General features: G+C 40.6%; 1 protein-coding gene across 3 annotated transcripts in view; it reads right to left on the bottom strand.

The window, feature by feature from the left end:
• Positions 1 to 26,777, bottom strand: part of NME7 (NME/NM23 family member 7) — a 70,320-nt gene extending 43,543 nt beyond the window's left edge. The window contains exons 1-6 of one of the 3 annotated variants that reach the window (XM_081002744.1): positions 26,609 to 26,777; positions 16,524 to 16,609; positions 6,943 to 7,050; positions 3,069 to 3,235; positions 1,669 to 1,779; positions 453 to 503 (exon numbers count right to left, since the gene is read on the bottom strand). In XM_081002744.1, the coding sequence (XP_080858870.1) occupies positions 453 to 503; positions 1,669 to 1,779; positions 3,069 to 3,235; positions 6,943 to 6,945 (332 nt within the window). In that variant the 5' untranslated portion in view covers positions 6,946 to 7,050; positions 16,524 to 16,609; positions 26,609 to 26,777. Of the gene's footprint in view, positions 1 to 452; positions 504 to 1,668; positions 1,780 to 3,068; positions 3,236 to 4,967; positions 5,067 to 6,942; positions 7,051 to 16,523; positions 16,610 to 26,608 lie in introns of those variants that run through there. The other 2 variants (XM_081002743.1, XM_081002745.1) reach the window with 2 other exon arrangements.
• Positions 26,778 to 27,374: the final 597 nt, after the last annotated feature.

The raw sequence follows: 27,374 nt of genomic DNA, 5'->3' as shown, positions 1-27,374 counted from the left end.
TATAGGTCCCTCTTTTGAGAGAGACTTCCATAGATGAGGGGCCACTACTAAATAAGGTCCTGTCTCTGGTATTTGTCAGTCTGGTAGGTCTTAGCAGCATACCTGCAAGCCATTTGAAACTAGATTCTTATGTTATCCTTCAAATAACCTGATTCCAAACTATTTAAGGCTTTGCAAGTTAAATAAGCAAGGTAAGATGTTGTAATTGCTGTCATTGACCATGACTCAGTATATGGCAGCTGCTGCTTCTGCTCAATTTCAGGATTGTGGGGAGAAACCAGGAGGTAAGCCAACCCTGCAAGCCTCCACAGTCCCATATACCTCTAAAAATACTACCCACAATTTATTGGTATAAATCTAAAGATCAAGCAAAAATCAATGTCAATTTCATATTGTTCATATTTCACTGGGCACATTGTACAAGTCAAAACATCCTGCAAATTGAAACTTACTTGTAATAAGGCTTAGCTTGGTGATCTGCGTAGAAATCTATTGCTTCTGCCCTACAAAAGATTTGTTTAAAAACACGCATCATTAATGCTTTTGTGAAAAACAATTATTAATCAGCAATGGCTTCAACCCACAGAACCACAAGCAGAGTTCTGCTTGTGCCATCAGGTTTCTCTGAGCCCTCACAGGATCAAAGGAAGCTGCCATATCCCAAGTCAGACTGAGTAGGCTGAGTACTGCCTCCACAAGATGGGAGCAGCAGTCCAGGCTTTCACTCAGGGGTCTTTGCACACTCCACCAGGGATCTGGAATTGTACCGCCAAGCTTATTTTTGAATTAGTAAATATTTTACTAATGAAGATTACTGAGTCTGAGGGATTTTTTTGGAAGCAGGCATTGTTTTGGAGCTATCTACTCTGCTTCCAACAGAGCAGGCATGTCCCGGGTCGTTTGGGGCATGAACCCTGACAAGATAGGTAAAGGACCCTTGGATGGTTAAGTCCAGTCAAAGGCAACTATGGGGTTGCGGCGCTCATCTCACTTTCAAGCTGGCGTTTGTCCACAGACAGCTTTCTAGGTCATGGGCCTGCATGACTAAACCGCTTCTGGCACAACGGAACACTGGGATGGAAACCAGAGCACCTGGAAATGCCATTTACCTTCCCGCCGCAGCGGTACCTATTTATCTACTTGCACTGGCGTTCTTTTGAACTGCTAGGTTGGCAGGAGATGGGATAGAGCAACGTGGGGATTCGAACCACTGACCTTCTGATCAGCAAGCCCACTGGGTTTAGACCACAGCGCCACCCGTGTCCCATTTGACAAGATATGCATATGCAGCAGCATACAGAGTGCTGCACCACATCTCTCTGGACCACACCTACTTCACCACATCTGTCTGGATCATGGCTAGGACCCAAAGGGATACAGTATCTTAAATACATGGCTGCCGCCATCCCATGGATCTCCTCCCTGCATTTTCCTCTAGTATTCAGTTACAGCATATGGGTGATATCACTTAATGGGGCTCAGCCTTTCCCATCTCCCCTCTGATTCACTGGCTGCTGTTTGTGGAGGGGATGGACAGAGAACGAAAATGCTGTGCATGATGGAACATGACCAGATAACACGGGGGGATATAGGTTGGCAACAGTCACCCATTCAAGGTAAACAATAGTTTAACCGATTTTTCAAAATCTCAAATTATTAAAACCTCACCTTGAAACTTTCGTCATTTTGGCTTTAGTTATTGTAAAACCAGCTCTAATAATCATATCAATGACATCTCCAAGTTTGAGTGCTACATCAGGTTTCAATAAAGCCAAGGTTCTAGAGAGGGAAGGGAAAGAAACCAATAAAGTCAAAATAAGTTGTCAAAATATGAGCTTAAGTAAATCTCCAACTAAACAAATACCATTTCAAAAATATGTTATTATGTCTGTTATATGCATTTTTGTCCTTCATATAACCAGCTGAAGGTTTTGGATCAAATACCTGACCAGTACAAGAAGAAGAGGAAGAAGAGTTTGGACTTGATATCCCGCTTTATCACTACCCTAAGGAGACTCAAAGCGGCTAACAATCTCCTTTTCCTTTCCTCCCCCACAACAAACACTCTGTGAGGTGAGTGAGGCTGAGAGACTTCAGAGAAGTGTGATTAGCCAAGGTAACCCAGCAGCTGCATGTGGAGGAGAGGGGAAGCGAACCCGGTTCACCAGATTACGAGTCCACCGCTCTTAACCTCTACACCACACTGGCTCTCAAGTGGCACATATGACAAAAAGTTGGATGGGAAGGGGAGAATGGTGGCAACAGGATGTGCACTTGGGTGATGGCTGCCCTTTCTGCCTTGCCCTCTGGAGGCCTGTTAAATTGGAATATTGGGGGGCAGTAATCATGGTGTCTCACACCAGGAAAATGAGTGTCTCCCTGTCTCCTGCTCTTTTGTAGTGTAGTTCTATTATTCCCATATTGAATAGAGAGGGGGCTGCAGAGAGGTAGTTTGGGTTGTGACAACATCACAGTAATGTTCATTGTTAATATTCTTTCTCACACTGTGGGCTGGAGGGTCACTTAGCGGAGGGAGATATTGGCTTTTGACAACCATCTAAGGTAATATACTATTTTTATTGTTTATAGCCTTGAGAAGATTATCTAGAAGATGATTAACAAATTAATCATCAACATCCAGGGAGTATCTTGCTATCTCACTTGAGTGCTAGCACTTAAAGTTCTTATTCTTTCCCCAGAGATTGAAGGGTAACTGAAATATAACCAGAATTTAGGGGGTTCACATCACGCTCTTTCTCCTTAGGGGGCCGAGAGAAAGAGTTTGCTGAGGAGTGGGTGTTGTGCTTTAACTAGTGTGACATTTGGACAATAAACTCCTAGAGGGCTGTGCGCTATTGTGATGCACACAGAGAGGAGAGGAAATGAGGATGCATCCCTAACTAATAAGCAATCACTGTAGCAAGGCTCTCTCTTTGCCCTTTCTCTCTTGGAGGCTACCAGCTGGTCCAGGCACCCTGGCCTGCAAGAGAATGAAGGAGCACAGACATCTCAATAGCCTCAAGTTTATAAGGTAGAAAATAAGAGGTTCAAAGAATATATCCTCTCACCTTTCTTTGCGACTGCCCAACATGCGGGAAGTATATTGATCCCCATAGTCAACCAAATTGAGGTGGCGTGAGAAGATAGTAATTTTGTTGCCCACAAACAAATCTTTAAACTGCAGATCTTCATATTTGATGCGATTTAGGAATCGGCAGCGGTTCTTCATGTCATACTGGTAAGGTAAAGAGACTGAATAATCTACATGCAGGTCTAAAATACCTTTACTTTTAAAAAGAAGAAGAAGAATATCATGCACAAAGAGAAACAGATACTGTTTTTTAAAAGTTACTTTGACTACTGTTATGTGCCTGTGCCAATTTTTCAAAACTAGCACCAGCTACCAGTTTGCTTCTGTGTTCGATTCAAGTTGCTTGGGGTTAGGGCTTTAAAGCACTAAGCAGCCTGGGACTTGGGTACCTTAAGAGCCAATTCCTTCCATACATTTCTTTCTGAAGGCTCCAAACTTCATCTGAGGCACTGCTGCAGATTCTTCAACTTCAGAAGGCAAGGCTGATGGCAACCAGTGCTAGGACGTACTCTGGGATGATACCTATCCTGCAGAATGCCTAGGAAAATGTGTCAGGCCCCAAAATTATATTCTTTCAATAGGAAGGGAACTGGGGCTAAGGTCATGGCTAGAAAAGACATAGATCTTCAAAAAGTTATTTGGCTGATGGCTGGTTTAGGGGGAGGTCCTGGTGTTGGTCTGTGCTAGACCTACTGTGCTTTCTTGGTTTTTAGTTTTTATTATGGGATTTAAACTGGGAGTTATTTTAGATTTAATTTTTTTTTTTTTTTTTTTTTTTTTTTGTATTCTGACTTGGTAGCCACCTTGAGTTCCTTAGAAAGTAAGAGGGATGCATAAAAAATAATAATTAAAGAAAAAGATTCTGAAGTACTGGATTCTACAATACTTCATACTTCACAATCTGCATTTATAGAGATCCTTTTTCTAATGCACCTATACCAAATGGTTTGAGGCACAGAAGAAATAGAGGTATCATGAGCTGAACTAAATGATCTGCTTCACAGTGCAGTCATAGACATGTGTACTTGGAAGTAAGCCCGGCTGAATTTAATGGAAGGTTACCAGACATCCTCATTTCCTGGGGACAGTCCCCAAATTTACAAATTTGACAAAATCTATCTATTTAGTACGCAGTTGAAAAGTGTCCCTGGATTCAACTGGGAAAAAAATGGTAATCTTAACTTAATGGGACGTACTCTCAAGTAAATGTTTATGGGGTTGCAGTTTTAACCATACTTTTTAAAAAAATGGCAAAACAAATTCTGTTCCTAGCTTTTCCTAAAAACAATTCCTACTTATTAAAAATGTAAATCTGATTACTTGCAAGTATGGCCAAAATTATCTTTATATGGAGTCACTTTTTCCAAGCCTGAAAGGAAAACACATTGTATACATGCCTTTACATTTTTACTATGTGTACACATATATTATCATCATTCATAATCATACACAAGGTATGAATAAGCCCACTGTGAATAAGCACACTGTGTCCAAAACAGCTTATACTCAGGTTAGTGTGCACAGGACTGAAGCATCACCCTCCAACACATAATAACAGATCCAGTTGCATATAGTACTACAGCAATCACTGAATATACTGAGTTGTCTTACCATTTATCACTTTCAAAAGTAACCTTTTGGGTATTCCTCAAATTGACTGAAGATCATAACTCCAAATAAACAAATACTTTCAATAACCATCCCAAACTGAAGGCACTTGGAATGAGAGAAAGGGGAACCAAACTGCTTCAACACAGAATGTCTGAACAGGACTGAGCACGAAACTTATTTTTACTCTAGCTTATTTGGCATTCAAAATCCAATATTGGTTTGCTACTGTAGTCAAATAATAAAGTTATTGTTTCCTCCAATGTACCTTCAAAATACTGGATCCCAATTACTTCCTGGCTCTGTTCCATAATATTTGCCAGAGCTTCTGGTATTTACTGCAAATGCTCCAGTTTCTTCTCAATCGCTACCAAGAAGTGTGACAAATTGGAAGATTAAAAACAACAAAACAATTCCCCTTCCTCTGAGGTTTTTATATGCTTTGTACACCTTAAGTTATTTATAAATCTGATTAAAACAAAGAGGCAGGTGCAGAGCAAAGTGGGTAAACAAAAGCAAAATCAACATCTGATTTGGTAAATACAGCTTGCAGATTTATTCCTCTCCCTGTTGCTTTCTTTAATAACCAAGAGTAAGTGAACTAGGCTGGCTTAGAACCGAAGAACCCATTTAGGCACATGAATGAGTTTCTACAGGCACACTGGAATATCTCCTTTTTTCAGATGGTTGCTGCTTCCATTTATTATTAATATTAATTAGTTTTATTCCCCCGCCCCAACTTCTTCCTCCCAAAAGCAGCCCAACTCTCAATGAGTTTCAACATCAGCTTGTCTACAGGAGCTGTTGCCTATGTGCATGGGTCCCAGATCTTAATGGTCTACAAATCATTAAACACCTAAAATTGAATTCTAAGAAGGACATTTGGGGGAGGAGGTTAACATAGGGTAATAAACTGACTGACAGTATGTCTTACAATGAGTTGCTTTTATCACTTGCTTTCCTCTTTAGCAACTTGGTAAAGATAAGCATTCCTCAGGGAATGAAAGATGGCCATATAAGTAGATGCATTACTGAACCAATTTCTGTTTGCAAAGAGGAAAGTGGGTTTCTGATAACTCAGAATTAAGATGCCCTCTTACCAACCAAAGAAATATTTTTAATTGGCATAAAATGCAGCCATTCTTTCCCTGATTTAGATTCTGTTATTATTAGTACACTATTGCTTGTTTTTTCTGACACCAGGAACAATTTCAGTAATTGGCAATTTCACCGAAACAGAATGCAGAAGAGAATATAAGAGCACAAAAGAAAGGTAACTCCATCCTCTCTTTGAATCACATGGGTAGCACTCCACATGATCAGCCACAACCTCTGTCTTTTGTGCAACCACCAGGTCTTGGTAACAATACCTTTATGTCCCTGAGCCAATTAGATCTGGGCATCTGATGAATGACATTATATACAATCCCCAGTAACATACTCACTAGCATTTAAAATATGAAAAACAGGAGGGCACACAGGTGGGCAGAATACTGTGTATCAGAACATAATTTAAACACAGCAAATTAAACTCTAACACATGTCCAACAAGAAATGGCTGCTTCTCAGCTTTCCAAAATGGAGTTTTACTCTTAAAGCAGAGGCCAATAAGGTGAAGCTAGACAAACCTCGGAAACCATATATTGGCTTGATAGTTTAAATTCATATAGCACCTTCTTTCCATCACTGCACTCAAGGCAGCATGCATGTCCAGGCACTGACCAGATCCTGACCTGCTTAGCTTCAGTGAGGCAGTGGTGCCATGTGTCTTCAATTAAGAGAAACCCTGCCTTATATGAGCCAGTTCATGACAGTTTTCACCATCCCTATGGTAAATAGCTATGCATACAGGAAACCGGGGAAAGGCAGCAGAATCATAGGTTCAAGCCTCCATGACTGGCGCTCAAAATAAGTCTTCCATGTACTCAGTGGATGAATGAATCTCAAGCAAGGCTGTTCAATTAGTCCTAGTTTGACAATAACCTTTATCACCACCACCACCAAGATGTTTTATGGTATCACCAGGAGACCCTAAAAAAGCTTTTTTTCTTCTAGGACAATTTAGCAGCTAAGAGAGAATAGCAATTCTTGTGTTTTTGGCTTCACATAAGACCAAACCAATAATGCCAAGGGTAGCCTACTTTGCTCTCAACCACTGCAATCTGCGAGGTTGTCTTATAACCGCCCTGAGACCTCCGGGTATAGGGTGGTATAGAAATTCAAATAACAACAACAAGTCTTACCATCTCCACTGATCCATCTTTTGGGTAATACAGAAGCTCATAGCGTCGAAAAAGTGAAGCATTTGTATCATACCACTCTGCAATGAAAGCATATCTTTCATCCTGGCTCTGAAAGAAAGGGAAAAGAGGAATGTAGGAATTTAGTAGTAATCTCATGAAAGACAATTCAGGAAAATGCACTTCATCCAAATGAAAGGTTGATCTGCAGCAAATACATCTGAGGCACAGCACATAGCAACAACATTGCTAGGCCGGAGCAACACATCATTCAGACACTGAGGTTTCCCAAAAGGAACAATATGGAGACTCCAACTACTGTTGACTTTGCAGGGCCATTCTAGTGATTACTGAGAGATAAAAGTACAGTGGTACCTCAGGTTAAGTACTTAATTCGTTCCGGAGGTCCGTTCTTAACCTGAAACTGTTGTTAACCTGAAGCACCACTTTAGCAAATGGGGCCTCCTGCTGCTGCCGCGCCGCCAGAGCACAATTTCTCTTCTTATCCTGAAGCAAAGTTCTTAACCTGAAGCACTATTTCTGGGTTAGCGGAGTCTGTAACCTGAAGCGTATGTAACCCAAGGCACCACTGTACATAAAGAATTTGAATACTTGAAAAGAGTTATCTAAATGCGAAGTATGACTACCATTACCATTACATTCTGCCTTAAGCTATTTTAAACATAAGCCAATGACTCTTACTGAGGTGACACCACCTCACCCACAGACATCTGCTAGGGGAAGAGGCCTCACAATAGCAGCTTTAGTCCTTCCCATTTTTCCCATCAAGTTCCTACCTGGGCCATGATCTTTAATATGGGCAGGGCTTGCCATGAAAATTATGTGTCACATTACGGCACGTCTACTTCTCTGCAGCAACCCTCGCCCACACTGCACTGCACAATATAGCACTATGCAGAAAAGACAGCCTCAGTAGGTAACATGGGCAAAAGCACATCAGGGGATTTTTATGTGCAGATGGATCTCGTGATTTCTCTTGCGAGTAGCAGCCCCTCCAATCCCCTTTCCCAATATGCTTTTTAATCTATCCAGGGTATATGCCCCATGCAGATTTCATATCTACATTCAGCTATATTTTAGCACTACAGTACTGACTTTTTTCAGGAAGCCCTACTCTGGAATTTGAGATGAAATACACTCTCCCTGACCAAACCCTGAAAGTAAACACTACCAACCTCTGCAGTCAAATGTGAATTATTGTCATTGTTTAAACACATATCTCAAGCCAACAGTGGTGGGTTCTGTACACTTGATGGTGACACGGCTGTTTGTCAGGAGGGCATGCAACATATGGGGCAAACACAAAGAACAAAGACTGGATCTGATAAAGGAAGACAAGAATGGGAGCAAGGGTAGGGACTGGTTCAAGTGTCTAAGAACAGAACATTTGGCATAAGTGTTTCCCACTTCCCCAAGCAGCAAGAAGTTCCAAAGTTTAGTTTCCTGTGGAGGGAGAGGCCCCTGGAGACTTATGGGGACTTTGTAATATAAAAAAAGTAAAAAGGTAAAGGATCTCCAGACAGTTAAGTCCAGGCAAAGGCAACTATGGGGTGCAGTGCTCATCTCACTGCATGTTTGCCCATAGGCAGGGTCATGTGGCCAGTATGCCTGAACTGCTACTGGTGCATGGAGGACCGTGACGAGTGCCAGAGCGCACGGAAATGCCGTTTACCTTCCCACCGCAGTGGTACTATTTATCTACTTGCACAGGTATACTTTCGAACTGCTAGGTTGACAGAAGCTGGGATGTGCTCTCTTACAGACTATAATGGAGATAAAAGCACACCTAATTTTGCACCAGACTGCCAGAAAGGAGTTCTTGCTCTTACTACTTTATGCAGTGCATCATTAAAATGATGGGATTTGCTTCCACAAGGTGTGATGCTGTCCACCAACTTGGATGACTTTAAAAGGAGTTTACATAAATTCATCAGGGAAAAGGCTATAAATGGCTAGCAGTCATGATAGCTATATGCTACTATATATGTCCCTGAATACCAGTTGTTGGAGATCATGAATAGGAGAGTCTTATTGTGCTTATGTCCTGTTTGTTGGCTTCACCCTTGGTTGGCTACTGTGAGAACAGAAGACTGGGCTATACATGGGACCTCATTCTCATTGAGGAGGGCTCTTCTAAGGTTCTTATGCAGACATTTTCAAGGGTGTACCTTCGTGTAGCTAATGACAGATAAATTATTTTCTCTCTCCTCTCTCTGCCCAAGTTCAAAGTACAATGATTCTTTCTTTCTTTCTTTCTTTCTTTCTTTCTTTCCTTTCCTTTCTCTCTCTCTCTCCTCTTCACTCACTCACTCACTCACTCACACACAGCCTTGCAGCCCAGGTCCCAGAAACCACTCTTTGCTCAGAGAGGAATGTCATCTTGTAGAACATTCCCAGCCATACAGGAAGATTAGGGTTATTTTGTTTAAATCCTTGGCACTCCCCTGCCCAGCCATTCCCAGCAATCAAGGTGGCAATACTCCCAACAACCCTGATTTGCAAACCTTGACCTTCTCCCCACCTATAAATGGAGATTAGTCAAAACCTGCCATTTAAACCACCAGCATTCCATAAGAGCTGATGACATTCAAAGAAGCAGTTCTGTGCTATTCATTTCCCAGTGGAGCAGAAGAAAACAGTTGCAACCCCCTTTGTGACTCAGCCTGCTTTCCCCAGCTCAGAATCTGCTTCCATACTTTGTTTGTACTGAAAAAGAGGCAACAAGTCATCATTATCACCCCAGACTGCAGAATCCTACATGAAAGAGCATGGAAAATTCTTCTTCCTTGTCTTTACTGTTGTTTATCCAACTCAGGCTGAGGCATAGCAGCAACCTGAGAAGCTTTTGTTGCCCTTGTCAACGCTCTATTCTAACGGCAATTTCCACAGATGCCAATCACTCACCTGCCATTCTGCCAAAGGTCCCCCCCCCCCCATTTCTTTTATGCTACCTATGTGCTATTTGAGGATTTAAAGGTTTTACATTATATATTCCCACCCCAGGAAGGCTACTACTTCCTGAAAAAGTAGATGTACCCTATATTTTTGTTAAAGAGGGCTTTGTAAATATTATAATTAGTCAGGATGAATTGATTCAAAATACAGAAAGTAAAGTAGACAGCATTGCCAGAGTCATTTTCCCATTATGGAATCATTTCCAAGACAAGGAAAGGCATAAACTTTTGAGAAGAAATCACCATTAACTTCAGTAATAGAAAGAAAGAAGCCAAGCTCCTCAAATGACCCTGAACATCAAATACCAATAGAGAAACACTAAAGTAATTACCTAGCCACATTATTTACCTTCACACTGACCTTGGTTTAATGGTTTTTTTTTAGTGTAAATTTTATTTACACTATATATGACCAATTGCACATAAGAAGCATAATCCTTTATACCTCCTGTAAAGCTGCAAAGAGAAGTAAGTAAACTTGGTTGTTTAGCAACTCCTATTTAAGGTCACTGCCTCACCCAGAGGAGCAGGAAAACCACGGTGCATATCAATTCATTTAAATATATGCTAATGGTAAATTGCTTGTTTCTATAAAAGAGGCTAAGTGAGTAAAGGAAATAAAGCAGGTGGAAAAGAAAACCAAACATCCTGGTTAAGAGCAGGGCTTCAGCTCCTTGGGAAGCACATGCACACAGCCTTTCCCACGTCTGACACATCGAGGTCAGGTTTACTCAGAAGAAACTTCCACTAAGTTTAATGGGGCTTACTCCCAGGTATACAAGTATAGGATTACAGCTTAAATGTTGCTTTAAAAGGGAAAAGTAAACTGACTGGCTCAATATCATCATATTTAGATTATGATTTAGATTAAGATTGCTTTTGAGCCATAAAGATCCTCAAAGGAGCTTACAATAAAGTAATCATAAAACATCATTAAACATTCATCTGTAATACAAAGTACACAAAATGCTGGCACCAATTCATCTCCTGTTAAACCAGAGCCAATCCTGCTTCTCAAAAAGTTTGGCAGAATTTTTAAAAAAGACATTTTTAAAGGATCCATAAAGATCACAATGGAATAGTGAATTTCCCTCAGCAGAACACTTCACAACGCAGTATACCAGAGCCACAAAAGCTCTATTTACAGATACTTCAGATGGCAGTACCACCTGAAGCAACATCTCTCTGGCAGATTTTAATTCCCTTAATTATTACTTATTTATATCCCACTTTTCTGCATTAAAATTGCACTCAAAGTGGCATACCATAAAACCGATGATACCTTTCCTCAAATGATCTTGCGCAGCAGTTCATGCAGAGGTTAAAAAGCATGGAAAACAAGGAGGAGCCTGGAAGAATTGAACTGCAAAGGAAAGTTTCCACAGGGAAGATCAATTATCTTCCAGCACCATCTCCTGACTGCTACTACAGTAAAACAGTACCTTCACTAATAATGTATGCAGGTGATCCAGAAGGATACCAAAGCAAATAGTCTCAAAGCCACAGAGAGATCCATGAGGACCAAGAGTGCAGGTAAACCACCAAGGGGAAAATGGCAGCCTTTAACCCAAACCTAGGCTTGAAGCTGGCTTGAAATAGATTTACATAAGAAGAGCCCTCATGGATCAAACCAAAAGCCCATCCAGCATCATGCTCTCACAGTGGCAAGCAAGATTTCTATGGGAAGGGGGCAAGCACAACATGAATGCACATTAGACAACCCATTTCATAAGTCACTGCATTTAGCCAATAAGCCACCAGCCATAGGACCACACACACCAGGCAAAAGAAAAACAGGGGTACAATATTCCAGCACAAGGGGACCAAGAGTTTTCAACAGTGGTCTTACAATTGCTACTTTTAAGGAGGTATGTATTACTCCTTCCCCTCAATTATGCTGCAGTAACCAACTGAATTCTCTCCTCCAGTATACAGCCATGACGGACATTAGCCCCAACTGTTTTGTTCACATACTTAGGTGTCAACAACTGAAACCTTCTTCATACAACAGGACAGACAACACTGCTCAAGACTCAGTATTCAATGTAGCATCTATTTCGGGTTGGAAGTAGGCTGCTTGACCCAAAAGTACTCTGGAGAACTGTCATGACATGCATTTAAAGGCCCCAGTAATCCAAGAGAATGGGGACCAGGTTAAAGCACAGAACCAAAGAATTGCAGAGTTGGAAGGCGTCCTGAGGATCATCTAGTCCAACCCCCTGCGATGCAGGAATCTGAACTAAAGAATGCATGAAGGATGACCATCCAACCTCTGCTTAAAAACTCAGTGGGGATTCACCTGTGGAATGGAGCTACGCTGTGCAGGAAGGATCATTCCCCAAATAATTAGCTCCTAAGGAAGAAAAATAGGCTGCCATTTTATAGAGGGATTTGGAAGACAAAAAAGCATTTGTACAAACTGTTACCAAGATCAATAAAGAAAGGAAACAAGATTGTGCCAATTTAAGCTATATTAGTAAAATGGCAAAGCACCCCATGGCCTTCCTCTGCTACTCCATAATAAAATGTTCAGAACTATAAGAAACACTGCATTCGGCTTCTTTTGCACTTTAGTCAAAGGAAAAGCTAATGAACGATATTGGAAAGCAAAGCACCAATACTCTCACGTTATGTTCCCAGCTTTTTTCTTGACATGCTGTGTAATTGTGGGCAAAATAGCTCAACCACCTACATGCCTCAATAATCCCCAAATTAAAGCAATGGAATTAGATTTATCAAAAACGTCTAAGACAAAGCAAAGTATGTGTAATGCGGTAAAGTGAAACTCTGGGGGTGCGGTTCCCTTCAGTGCTACTTTACTTAATGACTATATAAGCAGTAGCTTTGAGGGCATCAGAGAAATTAAATAAAGAGGACCGTGGTGTTACATTTCAGCATACCTGCAGAAAGTGAGTAGCACAGATTTACAGAACAAGGAAAAACTCTGTGAAATGTGAGCATCTTGAAATGTGGCTTAGGCCCAGTGTACCTTCAGGAGAGCCTTTGCCCATATGAATTCCAAGATTTTTTTATCTTCTGGAAAAAGAGGCTCTGGGAAAACAAACCAACAGGAGCAGAGGATAAAGGATGTTTAATTCTGTAACATGGAGCCATTCAGTATAGAATCTCATTCAGTGCTATTTCAGCTAATGAAGAGTACGCTGTGATAATCAATTCACAGAACTTCCCATGAGGCCCAGATAAACTCTTCACCGTTGGATTTCAGGTGGAATGTGAAAACCTTCTTTATTCAGACTAGTACTAATTAGAGCTTCTCAGCAAATTCTATAGTCCAGAGGATAAATTAGATGGAATGCAGAAATTCAGGACCTGGTCTATTGCTACACTACATTGACGTTAACACTATTTCATTCACTGTGTAGATATTTCTTTTTAATCCCTTCAGCCATTTATTTATTTATTCTGCATAAAGAAGCAACCTGAAAGGCATTTTTTACACCGAAGGGCTAAGCCACATATGTGGAAATATTTTATTTCAGAGAGACAAAAGGTGACAACTCTCTTGCTCAGTTTCTGTATGTATTAACTGAAGGATACCATGTTTATCTAGTTCAGTCAATGGCAGAGCACCTGCCTTGCATGCAGGGTTCAAATCCTGGTAATAATGGGGGGGAACCGCCTGAAATCTTGGGAGAGCCACAGCCATTCAATGGAAACTGAACTAATGGACCAATTGTCTGACTCAGCTTCCGAAGCTCTCCTCAACCCAGTTTTTGGGCAGAATGATTGTGTAACTAGTATCCTACTGGAAACAGTTATGGATGCATAGTTCCATGCCTTGTCTCTGACAGAGGAGAGATGAATCTCTGACAGATAAAAGATGCCATCCCACACAGGCATAAGCAGCACTATGTGGTGTGAATATGGGATTACTGCTGCTTGGCAAGGCCACGTCTCTTCACAAGTTGTACCAGCCAAATAAAAGAGCATTGCAAACCACAGATGACAAATTACACAAGCGTGTTTGAGAATCAGAGTCTTGTAATTAAAACCAAGTAGGTTGTGCTAAAATTGGCCCCTCTGCTCTCACTGAATATAGAACAAGTTCTAAATGTTACCTTTAATAAGAACAAAGTGCTCCTCAAGACAGCAATACTTGCCCATTTTAATAAGCAGAATTTTCAGAGTGGGGAGAATAAAACTTGATACTAGCAGGGCAATATAGGAACATGCAGGCAGGCAAAATGGGGCTTCCACAAAGGGGCAGCAGCCAGTGTTAGAAACTCAGATATATAAGCTAAGCGCCAAGTGGCTCCTTAAACCAGGAGTTACAGTTGCAAAAATGGAATGCCTAGACGCCATTTGGGGGCCAGACAGCTTGAAAGCAGTTTTCAATACGACATTTTGGTTCCTGAAATTCATTCTGATTGCACAGATAAAATATAATGGATAGAATTCTACAGGATGTGTTGTTTAGTGTGTGAAAACAGTCACGATCCAAGGATCCCCAGGCATGCACCTCCAGATGGTGGAGACGTCAGGCACCTGGCCATCTTCAATTAGTGGTCACAAGTGGCCAATAGCCAGGAGGAAAATGCACCAGGCAAATTTCAAATGCTGGCAGCAGGACACTTGAGTAAGGAGCCTTGTACACAACCACAACTGGCCACACACTTTTGAAAGCCAGTGAAAAATAAAATGAGGAGGCCTCAGTAGGTGCTAGAGCAGTTTACTGAAACGAACGCAGACATTTGTTGAGGCCTTCTCGTCTAGGTTTTTCCCTACAGAGGTTTGGAACCAGAAGTTAGAAATAAAAATGTGTGTTTGTTTATGAACATATGGGTCTTTGAAAGGAAATATTCACAAATCGCACACTGCACCTTTCAACACCACTCCTCCAATGCTTATTTTTTCACTATCGTTTCAGAATGCAATTACAAATCAGACTTCTATCCCATCATTCCTTGAATGCACAGAGGGCAACGGACGTAGGAGTGCACATGAATGAGAGATTTCAACTCAAGCGGCTGAGATCCAAGCCAGGCACTCTACCCACCACGCTACGTTGCTCTTCTGCATTCCACTTTTCCCGAGCACTTCTAAAACACGTGGACTCTCCTGAAACTGCAGTGAAGGTGAAAGGTGACCTTCAGCCAGCTGATACCGGTGTGTGTTAGCACCAAATAGCTGGAAAGGCGGTTCCAAAGAGCACACGTTTGGCATTTACCTTGAACGTTCTGAGAGTATCATGGCCTATTAAAAATTTATTACCTTGCTACACAGAAGGCCAAGAGCTCAGCCAATCCCTTTCTCCTTCGCAACTGGGAACATTTTGAGCCAGCATGCATTGTGTACTATAGTTTAACCAAATAGTCTCCTGCCAAGGCTGTCATTAAAGTTAAAATGCTTCTTTCACCTCGTGTTGTGTCAAATATTAACCCTTGAGCAATTCAGCCGAATACAGATTTCAGCCGGTGCAGACAATGTCTGATGGCATACTCATAAATCCTCTATCATAAAGACAGATACCAAGTTAATATTGAACAGGTGTATGTGTGTGTAAAAAAAACCAACTTTATCTAATATCTTTAGTACAGTGAGTAACGTAATGAATAATGAAAATGGAAAGTTTGCGGGGGGGTGGGGGGGGGACCAAGAGGATTCCAAATGACAGGCACAGTATAAATTCCTGGAAATAAGTGCACAAGTACAAAATAACAATAAAACCTTATTTATTCAGAACAACTCATAAAATTAGCCCATTTAAAAGTTACACTATAAATTTACTTTGTTGCCAAAACATGAAGGGCCATTCTGCATGATTTCTACCACAAGCCCTCTCTCAGTTCAAAAGAACAATGACATTTGTGATCAGTTGTCTTATAAGCGATCAGGAACAAATGATTCATTTCCATTTCAGATATTCAATGTAACCAGCTGCAGTACACAGAACCAGATGTTTTAACATTTCTGCTATAATGTGGTTGCTTGAACAGGGGCTGCATATGGCAGAGATGCATAAACAGACCAGGGCATAAGTCTTAGTCACACTTGCAGAGCAGTCCTATATTGGATTGGCAGAAAATCTCATGGGTTTCAAATAGAGATGCCTTTCCTATTATCAGCTATCTGATCCTTTCATGTCAAGGACTAAATCTGGGGCCTTCTGTCACTGAGAATGACCTGCCGTCCTGCTACTGGATTTCCACTAGAATCAATAACCATTATAGCAAGCACAGGGGAAATTAGACCACCAGGAAGTAGGTACTTTACCTTTCTGACTTAAACTGGATTTCCAGTCATTTGCTCCCTTTGGTTCCATTGGTATTATCTTTTCCCTTAGTAAAATGGTGCTATTTATTATTCTGAATGGATTAACAGAGGATTGTCTCATTTAAATTGTAAGTATTTATGAAACAGAACAATGCTGATCGTGTGGCACTACTGTTGCCCATGGAACTGTTTGCACAACAGAACTGTTGTTCATGGAATGTTTTTCCATATGTGCATCAGCTAGCACAATTTAAAAGTAATTCCAGCTACCACAGTATGTTTTCCAATGCTCCGAGGATAGGGAATGTTTACAAATGGGTCCAGCTAATATGGTTAGCATGAACAAACTGTAATGGGCAGCAGGCAAACACTCACCCTTTAAAAGAAATGGCAGGTTCAGGTTTGTCAGCTAAAGGGCTCCACCTAGTGCTCCACAGAAGTCAGATTATATCAAGTCTCAACTAGGAGAAATTGTATTATTTATTAATTATTGTTAAACTATGGACGGGAACAAATATATGAAAGAAACATAGTATACTCTGGCAAATGACCAAAAAAAATCCCAAATAACCAATCAAATGTATACTCAAGCAAATTCACACCATTATTTAAACATTTTAAGCACCCTAGCCTCCTACTCTTGCATATGAGGCATGTGAGGCCCTGGCTTTTAAAAAAAATGACCAGTGCAGTGCACTGGGCGCATCAGCAGCATGCCCAATTCAAGGTTGATATGGGCATGAGATTTTGTGACTAACTACAAGTTCCCAGAAATCTCTCCACAGTCTATAAATACAAACACTGGGATTGTAGCCACTGTTACTCCTACTCAGAATATAGACCCATCGAAAATACTGTTATGATTCGCTTAGGTCCATTCATTTCAATGGTTTACTCCAACAATAAATAAGCTAGATGCAGCCCTTTATTTCTATCCACACTTCTTTGAAGTCAAACATAATTCTGCTCTTGCTGAACTAGGGGCCGTTCTGGAGGCTGCTTACATCATGAAAATTCTACCTGAGATTTTGAGAACATTAAACAATCTCATCAGTTACACTTAAAGTCATCTTTTAGGAAGAGGGCCAGCTGAGGGGAAAGTGAGCTTGAAGAACAATTACTGCCCACTTTCACATAAATTCATTTTAAGTATGATGCAAGTTTAAATTGCACACTCGCAAGCACAGAAGCTGAGCTAAAAATAAAAGCAGACAAAGGGCTAAGACTAAAGAAAGAAGCTAGCTTTCATCTTGCCAGATGACGATCCTCTAAAACTGATATTTTTATTATACAATACAGTATAATCCTACTTTGGAAATTCACCAAATGTATGAAGTATTTTTTAGAAATTATTTTCATCACATCTAATCACAGTTGTCTACAATTAGATGAAAATGTGATGCCTATTTTTAGAACAACAAACAAGTAAGTAAATACTATATTGTAAATCACTCATTATTCTTTCAACAGACTCACAAGATTGCAATATATACTCTAATACAATCTCAATAAATTTAATAGGTATTTTTGAGTCATCAATGGTTCACACACAAACATTTTGTTTCATCTAACCAGGAATCTAACTAGTTAAATAGGAAAGTGGTTTTGTACCGCCTACCTTCCATTTTATAGCACCAATTTTATAGGCCACAATGCATATATAAAACAGTACCCTGAAAATTTGCTACCACAACATAATACCCATTCCCTGATCCCCATTTAATATCTGCAGTATTCAAGATAGGGCCGGCCCACCCATGAAGCAAGGTGAGGCAACTACTTCAGGTGGCAGGAGCCATTAGGGCAGCAAATCCCAATGTTGATCTTTCTTCCCCCACACCTTGTTCCTGATGTAGATTTTCCTCACCCTTCTTCCCTGGAGCCAATATGGGGTCAATCTCAGGTGCCAAAATGTCTTGGGCTGGCCCTGGTTCAGGATACACTGTATATATAATATTCAAAGTAACAGTTTGGTATATAACTGGGGTGGATCTGGACAGCAGACTGGATCCTAATCTCCCACATCCACCCCATGGGCCAAGTTTGACAGGTGGACAGACATTATCTAATGGCACAGGACTCATTTTCGCCTGCACAGATGATCCAATTTTCATCAGGGATTGCACAGCACAAACAAAGCTTTCCCTCTACCCAGCACAGAAGCTTCAATAGAAGGGAAATGTTTGGGATGGATTGGTGTGACACACAAAAAGACCCCGTCTGTGTTGAATTAAATACATTCAAAGAAGAGGGAACTAAGAGAGAGATAATAATAGATTCCAGGTTTCCTCCAATCTGTCTCATATTGATGGGGCCCTGGTCCTGTCTGAAAGGTACAGAAAGTCTGCATCCCTACTATTATGTATCAGATTGTCATGCAAAGTACATCACTGTTCTAAGTTTCACTTTTCTTTACAGCAAGGATTATCTCCTCCACCCTTCATGGACCAACTCTGACATCTGGGTACCATCACCCACCTGTCTATCATCTGACATCATTATGATGTAGGAGACAACTTCAAAGGTGAGCAACATGATGAAAGAGGTGTTTCTAGGACCAAGGTAAAACTCAAACTCTCGTTTTGCTATTGCCGGCAAGATTAATGTTGTTAATGTAATCTTACTATACAGTGTAATCTTATTGCACTGAAATGATTTTTTTTATGTTGTTACACTTACTATTATGTTGTTGTTTTATTATGCTACTATGGCATTGTTCTTGTGATTGTTGATTTTGAGAAATGTTACTGTTTCCTTTGTTGTAAACTACTTTGAGCGTGATTTTTTGTGTGGAAGAAGCAGCATATAAATAAAATTATGACCGAATGAAAGGGAATCGCTGTATCCACTGACCAGCAGTTACAGCAAGCCCCTTTGAAGTCCATAGGCTGGCATAGTTTAGATCTAATCGTCTCTTGCTGGGGCTTCAAGTGTTCTCTCTTGAAGTTTGTCCTCTTCAGTGTTGAAGCACACATGTCCTTTAAGTCTTTTCCCTTTGCCTTTGTTTTATTACATTTGCAATATTATAGTATCATTGTATCCTTATAAACAAAAACAGGCAGAGCACAGTGGAAGCAAATCTGCATTCATTCAGTAAATCCCCAAAGACTAATATATACATGGGCTGCTCTCTACTTTGGCCTCCCCTTGCTCAAACTGTTGGCTGTCACATTTCTTCCAAACTGATAATACTCTCTCCCTCTCTCTCTCTCTCTCTCTTTCTCTCTCCAGGTTTTGGAAGAAGGTAACCTATCAGGAAACCACCAGGAGAGTCAATATGGTGTAATGCAAAGATGAAGAACTTGTGGCCGTTCAGACATTGCTGGGCCACACAATTCCCATAACCCCTGACCACGCAGGCTGGGGCTAATGAGAGTTGGGAGTCCAGGACTTCCGGAGGCGGCGCCAGCGGTTAATGGCGGATTTCCTCCACCGGAGGAAATCTCACCGCGAATTAAGGGTCGGATCCCGCTTTCGGCGTAGCGGGGGACCCCCAAAAATCACAGGCGGGAGAAGCCTGTGAGCCTGGGACCCAGCGGGCACATTTGGCGCCCCCCCAACCCGGTAAGAAGTCTGGCAACGGGCTTGAAAGCGGAGCGGGGGAGAGCGCTGTGCTGTGGGCTGTCTGCTCGTTCGTGGTGTGAAGCCGCAAGCTGTTGACCGGAGAGCGCTGCCTTTCTTCCTTAAAATTCGGACTTGAAATCAACGATCCGTGAGTAGGATACAATTTAAATTGGAACTGTACAAAATTGGAATCTGGCCGAAAACGGAAAGAGGCTTAAAAAGGAAGTCAGCCTCTTTATTTGTAGATAAAATAAAGCATTGAACTTGAAAGCGGAAGCAATTGAAAAGTACGTTTTAGCGGACTTTAATCCAATCATCCAACCTGGACTTTTCCCTTCCTAAATTGAGGGAAAGGGGGGGAGAATTGTGGATGTGATTTCTTCATAAAGAGTGGAAAAGAAGGGATTGAACCACCACTCAATTCCCTGGGAAAGGATCTCCAGATCTCAGGAAAGAAAGAGAGGTACTGTCTTGTAATATATTTTGACAGCTAGTCCTGCACAGGAAATAAAAGTTTGGACAATTTATGTGAATATATATCTCCTGGTCCTAAGTTAAAAATTGTGAATAGACTGTTTTCTTCCTGAATAAACTAGGGGGGCTTAAAAAAGAAATTAAAGTATCCAAGAACTTTTATGACTGTTACAGTGTCCCCCTAGTGGAGCTTGGAACTGTTACAACTTGTTACAACTGAAACTGTAGCAGACTTGAGTAGTTCTCACACTGCTTGGCAGGAAATTTCCACTGTTTAATTTTAAATACGTGACTGACCTTGAGCATTATCTAAGGAATGGCAGATGGTAAAGAGAAGGCGGATGCTTCGACTACAAGATCGGGGAGGACTATTCGCACAGAAGAAGGATTACAAAGGAGATCTTCGGCCTCAGGCCCTTCTGGAACCTCAACAACAGCCTCATCGGCACAATTAAAGGTAAAAAGTACGACAAGTGAGGATGCCTTTGCTCAAGTTTTGGCCAAAGTTAATGAATCTTTGAATAGAATAAGTCAACAAGTAGCAGAGGCATCTGACAAGATTGATCAAAATACAGTAAGTATTAACCAGAATACAGCAAGTATTAACCAGAATACAGCAAGTATAAATAATTTGGGCCAAAAAGTAAATACTAACACAGAGACTATTCAGAAATTATTGGAGGAATCGGCCTCAATACGCCAGATTGCTGAAGAGGCTAAAGAAATTGCTACAACTTCTGCTACTGAAGTTAAAGAGGTTCAAGAGGAATTACCAACACTGCACAAACAATTGGAAGACCATAAACTAACCCTGTCTATGATAGATTTGAAGGAAAAGCAAGTGAATTTGCGGGTCAGATCGGTACCTGAGGTGGAAAAGGACAATCTAGCTGAATTTCTCACGCAGGAATTTTTGGACTTTTGGGATCCAGAATTGGTAAAAGACAGTTTCAGAATAGTAAATGCCTTTAGACTCGGGAGAAGAGGAGAGAAGAAGGTGAGAGACTGTCTGATTACTTTTCGAACAAAAGAAGAGAGGGATAAGATTTTGGGCCTACATTTCAAGAAGACACTGGAAATCCATCGGACAAGGGTGGAAATATTTAAAGATATTCCGAAATATCTTCTGGATCTCAGAGTAAAATATAAAGACTTGGTTACCCTGCTGAGAAGGAACAATATCAATTTCAGGTGGGAACTTCCTCAAGGCCTGTCTTTTAGTTACAAAGGAAAGAAGAGGAAAATAAGATCGGAAGACGACAAAGACAAATTTTGTAGAGACCACGGAGAAGACCTACAAAAAGAACTATCTCCGGAACCAAAAGACCGTTCGAAAGAAGGGATACCACCGACGGATGAGGAACAGGCACTAGGTGCAGTAGGAGGAGAACTAAAACAATAACATCATGGCCCTGCAACTTTTAACATGGAACTGTCGGGGTTTGAATTCCCCTCAGAAAAGGAAGTCAGTATTTCATATATTAAAAAAGGAACAATTGGACTTAATTTGTTTACAAGAAACACACATAACAAGATTACACAGGAAATTGTTGATAAATAAAAGACTTGGTCAGGAATTTATTTCGTCAGATAAAGTTAAAAAGAGAGGGGTTGTGATCTACGCAAAAGACAATTTATCACCAAAATTTGTTTTTAAAGATGACCAAGGAAGATTTGTGGCAATTGAAATTCAAACACAAGGAGAAAAATTTTTGATTGTAGGAGTTTACGCACCAAATGACGGGAAATCTGATTTTTTTAAGAAGTTGCATGAGACCTTGATGGACCATATGGATTACAACATGATTTTGATGGGAGATATGAATGGAGTGGTATCTACTTATATGGACAAGGCACAAAGACAGGTAGTCACCAAAGATGGTAGACTACCAAAAACCTTTTTTGATATGACAGACAACTTGGACTTAGTGGATATTTGGAGAATTAGAAACCCCTTGGCAAAAGAGGGAACTTTCTTTTCTGAAGCCAAAATGACTTGGACAAGAATTGACCAAATTTGGATAACTAGAGGAATGGCACCAAAGACAAGAAAGGTGGAAATCTGCCCGAAAATTTGCTCCGACCACAATGCTGTTAAGATGGAAATGAGACTAACACCAACTGGCTCCTTCAGATGGAAGATGAATGACACCTTATTTAGAGATGGAGAATTTCTTAAGAAGGCCCAAAAAACTCTAAGAGATTACTTCGAGATAAATCTTAGTTCCAACGTGGAGAAAAGAGTAATCTGGGATGCAAGTAAAGCTGTTATGAGAGGGTTCTTAATACAACAGAATGCGATAAAGAAAAGAACTCAAAATGAGAAGAAGGATAAAATTATGAACAAAATGAATGAATGTGAAAAAAGACTGAGAGTAAATCCCAAATCTCAAGAGATTTTGAGAGAGTTAAAGTTATATCAAGTACAATATATGAAAATAATGAATCAGGAAATAGAATGGAAAATTAAACAAATGAGACAAAAGACTTTTGAATCGGCCAATAAATGTGGTAAATTGTTGGCATGGCAAATGAAAAAGAGACAAAAACTAAATACGATTACGAATTTAGAAGTGGAAGGAAGGAATATACAGAACCCTGCGGAGATTAGAAGTTGTTTCCAGATGTATTTTAAAAGACTATATACTCAGGGGCCAGTGAAAGAAACAGATTTAGACCAATTTTTGAAAACAAATGGACTACAAAAAATATCTCAAGAGAAAAGATTAATTTTGAATGACAGAATAACTGATCAGGAAATAGAAGGTGCCATTCAAAATATGCAACTGGGTAAATCTCCAGGACCAGACGGCTTGACCTCTAGATACTACAGATCTTTAAAAGAATGGTTAATTCAACCTTTGAAAGAGGTCTGCAATGAAATTATGGAGGGGAAGAGGGCACCAGAGTCGTGGAAAGAAGCATATATTACACTTGTACCAAAAACAGAGACTGAAAAGACACAACTTAAGAACTACCGCCCTATATCATTACTTAATGTGGATTACAAAATTTTTGCAGATATTTTGGCGAAGAGATTTTAAAAAGTGCTGTTGGAAGAGATTCATAAAGACCAAGCGGGCTTTCTCCCAGGAAGACATTTGTCTGATAATTTGAGGAATATAATTGATATTTTGGAAAAACTAGAAGTGAATATAAACACTAAAGCAGTGTTGATATTTGTAGATGCGGAGAAAGCCTTTGACAATATTTCTTGGAATTTTATGAAGAAGAATCTTCAGGGTATGGGGGTAGGCCAAGGTTTTGAGAATGGTATAAGTGCAATTTATTCAGAACAAAAGGCTAAACTAATTGTAAATAACGTTGTGACGGAAGAACTTAAAATTGAAAAAGGGACACGACAAGGTTGCCCAATTTCCCCACTTCTTTTTATTTCAGTCCTGGAGGTGTTGCTGAATATGATTAGAAGGGACCAGATGGTTAAAGGTATACAGGTCGGAACTAAACACTATAAATTGAGAGCATTTGCAGATGACTTAGTATTGACGTTACAGGAGCCAGAATCTAGTACAAAAAGGGTTTTAGAACTCATTCAAGAATTTGGTCAAGTGGCAGGATTTAAATTGAACAAGTTAAAAACCAAGGTTCTAGAGAAAAATTTAACACCGTTTGAAAGAGAGAGGTTTCAGAATGAGACAGGTTTAACAGTGGTTAAGAAAGTTAAATACCTGGGGATTAACATGACAGCAAAAAATGGGAATTTATTTAAAGATAACTATGAAAAATGTTGGTCAGAAGTGAAAAAAGATTTAGAAATTTGGTCAAATTTGAAGCTTTCACTGCTAGGCCGTATCGCTGCGATAAAGATGAATGTATTGCCTAGAATGTTGTTTTTGTTTCAAACTTTGCAGATCGTGGACAAAATGGATTGTTTCAAGAGGTGGCAGAAAGATATTTCTAAATTTGTCTGGCAGGGCAAGAAACCCAGAATAAAATTTAAAATACTAACGGATGCAAAGGAAAGAGGTGGATTTGCCCTGCCAGACCTTAAACTGTACTATGAATCAGCAGCCTTTTGCTGGTTGAAAGAATGGCTACTTCTTGAAAACACTGACATTTTGGATTTAGAAGGTTTTAATAATGTATTTGGATGGCCTGCATATTTATGGTATGATAAGGTCAAAGCACATAAAGCATTTAAAAACCACATTGTCAGGAAAGCGCTGTTTAATGTTTGGATAAGATATAAGGATTTGCTAGAAAATAAAACCCCAAGGTGGCTGTCACCAATGGAAGCGAAAGCCTTGAAAAAGGTCAATATGGAGGTCAAATGGCCGAAATATTGGGAAATTTTGGAACAAGACGGAGATAGACTGAAATTGCAGAGTTTTGAAAAACTAAAAAACAAAGTGTGAGACTGGCTTCATTATTATCAAATAATGGAGGTATTTAAATTGGACAGGAAAATTGGCTTCCAGGTGGAAAGATCCAAATTAGAAACAGAATTGTTAGAACCCAATACTAAGAACTTGTCAAGAATGTATAACTTGCTGCTGAAATGGAATACTCAAGATGAAACGGTAAAATCGGCTATGATTAAATGGGCACAGGACGTTGGCCATAACATTATGTTTGCTGACTGGGAACAGTTATGGACCACAGGTATGAAATTTACGGCATGTAATGCCTTAAGAGAGAATATTATGAAAATGATATACAGGTGGTACATAACCCCAGTCAAGCTTGCGAAAATCTATCACTTGCCCGATAACAAATGTTGGAAATGTAAAGAAACTGAAGGTACATTTTTTCACCTTTGGTGGACGTGCCCAAAGATTAAGGCTTTCTGGGAAATGATATATAATGAATTAAAAAAGGTATTTAAGTATACCTTCCCCAAGAAACCAGAGACCTTTCTCCTGGGCATAGTAGGCCAAATGGTGTTAAAAAAGGATAGAACTTTCTTTATGTATGCAACAACAGCAGCAAGAATACTTATCGCAAAGTATTGGAAGACACAAGAACTTCCCACGCTGGAGGAATGGCAGATGAAACTTATGGACTATATGGAATTGGCGGAAATGACTGGTAGAATCCGTGACCAGGGAGAAGAGTCGATGGAGGAAGACTGGAAGAAATTCAAAGACTATCTTCAGAAACACTGCAAAATTAAGGAATGTTAGAGTGATGTTGGACTGAAAACAAGTGGTTCCCAGCTGTACAGGTTAAAGTTAAGGATAGATTAAGATTAAAGATCAAGATTAAAGATGTTTAAAGAAATGGAAATTTGATAATAAAAGGGAAAAATTCAAAGTTGTATGACATTAAGATCAAGGATTAGGTTTAAAAAAGTTGAAGTTATATATCTTAACGTTTTGTTAAATTAAAGATTGGGATTAAAAAAGTGGAAAAGAAACTGCTGGACAAACAATGTAGATTGGAATACAAAAGAGGGAGGTATGAGGAAGTCCAGAAAATAAGTAATTTAAAATTGGAAATGGAAAAGAGAGTTCGTTTTTAATTGCTATGTTTTGTGTTTTTATTGTTAAGTTTTGTATTGTTTTTTGTGTGTGTTGTTTTTCTTTTTCTTTTTTGTTTGTTTAAAATTTTAATAAAAAATTATTTTAAAAAAAACAAAAACAAAAAAAAGAGAGAGTTGGGAGTCCAACACCACATGGAGGACCACAAAATCCTTCCCCCCCCTCATGGTACAGTGGTTAAACTGTCAGGCTAGGAACAAGAAGGGCCAAGTTCTGAGCACTTGAAGTTCTGAATGCTTGAACGATGGAGCATCTCCACCTCCATCATTCTGCTCGGTCCAGCGCCTAGGGCCTTCTGGCGGTTCCCTCGCTACGAGAAGCCAAGTTACAGGGAACCAGGCAGAGGGCCTTCTTGGTAGTGGCACCCACCCTGTGGAACGCCCTCCCACCAGAGGTCAAAAAGAAAAATAACTACCAAACTTTTAGAAGACATCTGAAGGCAGCCCTGTTTAGGGAAGCTTTTAATGTTTAATAGGTTATTGTATTTTAGTGTTCTGTTGGAAGCTGCCCAGAGTGGCTGGGGAAACCAAGCCAGATGGGTGGGGTATAAATAAATTATTATTATTATTATTATTATTATAACACCACTCAGCCATGGGCTTCCCTGGGTGGCCTTGGGCCTGTCACTCATCCCCAGCCTAGCCTACCTCACAGGGTTGCTGTGAGGATAAAATGAAGGAGAAGAGTAACAGAGGCCACTGCCTTGAGCTCCTCACAAGAAAGGCAGGATGTAAATAAATGTAATCAGTGACGTCACAACACATTCCCCCCCCCAAAAAAATCACCCCCACTGAGGAGCTATTAAGCACCATTTCTTCCCTAACATACCATCCCTAAATAGGAGTCACTGCAGAAGCATTATATACACACACACGGCGACTAGCTAATGCATCATTCCAACCCCCCCACCCCGGAACTCACCATGGTACCGTCCTCGCCTGTCCTTCACGCTCCTCTGCCTCAGCCCAAGCAACACTCGCTCCCTCCAACAACAAAACGGTCCAGCTCTGCCCGCCCGCCAACCAAAACCGCTTCTTAGCAACCGAAGCCACGCCTCCTTCCTGGCGCGCGCATAGGACGCGGTGGCGGAAAATAAACTTCCGTTGAAAGCGGAAAACCGCCATTAGCGGTGACTCACGATTGGCTCAGAGTAAGCGCCGCTCTAGGCCTTGACGGAAGATAGAGCCAGGCTATTACTCCCCATTGAAAGGAAGCATACGGAGCGCAACTTAAGCGGACGTCATCGCTGTGAAGTTGCACGGAAGCGCAGAGATAGGAAATAGCAGAGTAAACAAATGCGCCCTTCTCTCGCGGTCATGCCTCATAAATTCTTTTTGAAGCTCCCGCTCCCGCTTCACCTTCCTATACCAAGTGACGGCTGCCCATGGGGGGGGGTAGAGAAATGTGGAATAGAATCATATAGCTGGAAGGGATCCTTAGGATCATCTAGTCCAACCCTCTGCAATGCAGGCATCTCAACATGCGGTGCGGTGCCCCATCCAATTTGAAACCATACCGGACCCTGCTGAGCTTTCCAAATGGGATTGAAGTTTTATTGTTGCCTTTCTGCCAAGGAAATAAGTATTGTATTGTATTGTATTGTATTGATTGGCAGGAGAGACAGATGTCACTCAAATGAACGGTACACTAAAACCCGGGGCTTCCCAACTGGTTTTGTTAGGGCGGC

The sequence above is a fragment of the Podarcis pityusensis genome (genome assembly GCF_964106645.2).
Source record: "Podarcis pityusensis genome assembly, chromosome: 4".
NCBI classification, from domain to species: domain Eukaryota; kingdom Metazoa; phylum Chordata; class Lepidosauria; order Squamata; family Lacertidae; genus Podarcis; species Podarcis pityusensis.
The sequence above is the reverse complement of the archived record's forward strand: the minus strand, read 5'-3'. Positions and strand labels throughout refer to the sequence as shown.